At 43.4% G+C, this 2,335-nt stretch overlaps 1 protein-coding gene across 1 annotated transcript in view; it reads right to left on the bottom strand.

Annotated features, from left to right (window-relative positions):
• The window catches only part of MPV17 (mitochondrial inner membrane protein MPV17), a 7,071-nt gene extending 5,608 nt beyond the window's left edge, over positions 1–1,463 (bottom strand). Inside the window, exon 1 of the mRNA XM_072407177.1 lies at positions 1,333–1,463. Within this exon, the coding sequence (XP_072263278.1) occupies positions 1,333–1,435 (103 nt within the window). The 5' untranslated portion in view covers positions 1,436–1,463. The remainder of the gene's footprint in view (positions 1–1,332) is intronic.
• Positions 1,464–2,335: the final 872 nt, after the last annotated feature.

A 2,335-nucleotide genomic window follows, 5' to 3' on the forward strand; every position in this document is an offset into this window, starting at 1 on the left:
ACATATAGGGGGTCTGTATATAACATATACATATAGGGGGTCTGTATATACCATATACATATAGGGGGTCTGTATATAAAATATACTCTGCTTCTATGGAGAATAGAGATATAAATATAGGGTGTGTGTATATATATAAAAATATATGATGATGATTATATAGTTCGGTCCATAAATATTTGGACAGAGAATTTTTTCTAATTTTGGTTCTGTACATTACGACAATTATTATAAATGAAACAACTCAGATGCTGTTGACCTGCAGACTTTCAGCTTTTATTCAGTGGGATGAACAAAATGAATGCATAAAATGTGAGGAACTAAATCCTTTATTACACAATCACTTCATTTAAATTAATTTGTGGTAATGTACCGAGATCCAAAATGGGAAAGTTGTCTGTCCAAATATTTATGGACGCCACTGTATATCTGGATGATCCTGAAAGCCGATAAGAGACCCTTTGGGGTTAGGAATGAAAAAAACTCAGAAGTCCCTCAAAACAAAATAAATCTACTTACCTTCGATCCGGCAGAGCAGTCAATCGGTCCGGAGGTCTTCCATGGGGTGCCGTTTCGTCCCAGCTCCGCCATCTTTTTCCAGATCCTTCTTCCTATGTCACCTGACCCAGGCGTGAGATCGCCATTGTTTTTCTCTTTTCACTCCTGGGATGGGCCGGCATGCGCAGAAGTTGCACCCAAGACATAGGTTTTCCTGGGCGCTTTGCGCTCCCATTCATTCCGGCCTAGGTGATCCATAGGGGCGGAGCGGCACCTCTAGCCACAGAATTTTTACTTTACATAAAAGGGTTGTCTCCCCTTTAATGACATTTCTGAGTTTAGGGAAGCTTTAATACCAGCTGATTAGATACAAAGCATTTCCTGTGTCCCATCTCAGCCCAACATTCACCCATTGAGGGGAAACCTGGCCACCTAGAACATTCACTGTGATATTATGGCTTTCAGTGTACATTACAAATAGTTATTTTTAAAATATAAGGAGTGTGATCATGTGATGTGACCAAATCATGTGACCACATCGTCCATTTCGGCTTCATGTACCCCTCTGATTGGTCGGCATGGGCTGGCACTGTATAAACCAGCATTTCCTGACCTTTATAACCTGGGGTACCCTGGGAATAAGTTTAAGGTCTCAGGACCCCCTCAGCTCTCACTATATTAATGAGCTGGTCAGTGGGGAGAATGCCACTCTTACAGACAACCAAACAGATCATTTGCGGGTCACAAATTGCATGGAACCCCAAACAACCTCTGGAGGAGTCCTGGCTGGGAAACTCGGAACTACAGAGTACAATGTGACACTCCATTACTTACCCAACTGCTGCCAGAAAGGAAGTGACGTCACCGACCCGTGCAGTGCATTCTGGGAGATGTAGTTCCTGGTCCATTGGGTACCGTGCTGGGAGTCATGTGACATTGAGGAGGCGGGGCATAGTCTTGGCAGATGTGCGCCTGAAGTGCCAGGAAGTGGAAGAGATTTTATATCTGGTTTGTGTGTTGTCACCAGAGATGGGGGAGGGGGGTAAGAAGAAAGCCATAGTGAGGAGGGGCATTAGGGGAACACTAGGGGGTGGAATATTTCATCACACGAAATCTGGAGACACCAACAGGGACATGTATAACCTTACACTGCACAGGAAGTCACCTGATGCACAGCTATGGGGACACAGGAAGTCACCCAATACACAGCTATGGGGACACAGGAAGTCACCAGATTCATAACTATAAGGACACAGGAAGTCATCTGATATACAGCTAGGGGACACAGGAAGTCACCCAATACACAGCTATGGGGACACCGGAAGTCACCTGATATACAGGTATGGGGACATGGGGTCACCTGATATTATTTTTGGTCATATCTTTCTACATTGACCAGAGGCAGAGCTCTGGCCCAAATAATGAATTTCCATGTCTCTGACAGTAGCAGCTTTAATGAGGTTCTCTAACTGATAATCCTGCCAGGGGATCTGTTATTTTACACTTCCTGTAATAGGGTGACAACACATCAGGATGAAGCCCTTTGTACTGAGATCATTCTGGCTGACTGGTGGCCCAGTAATTTTCGGTCAGTACCCCTCCCCCATATTTGCACAGATTACACCGCTCACCAAACATTTCCTAGCACACAGAATAAAGTGATTGTAGGGTATGTGTGATACGCAGATTCCTCATATGGTATTGGTTGTGTTGGATTGGCTCTAGTTAGTGAAATAATAACCTCATAGAATACTAATGAAACATGAAAATTAAGCAATAATAAACTAGATATGCCTACGTATACAGAATGACATTTGTGGAATAATGTCAGTATATT

Source organism: Pyxicephalus adspersus, chromosome 4 (assembly GCF_032062135.1).
Source record: "Pyxicephalus adspersus chromosome 4, UCB_Pads_2.0, whole genome shotgun sequence".
Lineage (NCBI taxonomy): Eukaryota > Metazoa > Chordata > Amphibia > Anura > Pyxicephalidae > Pyxicephalus > Pyxicephalus adspersus.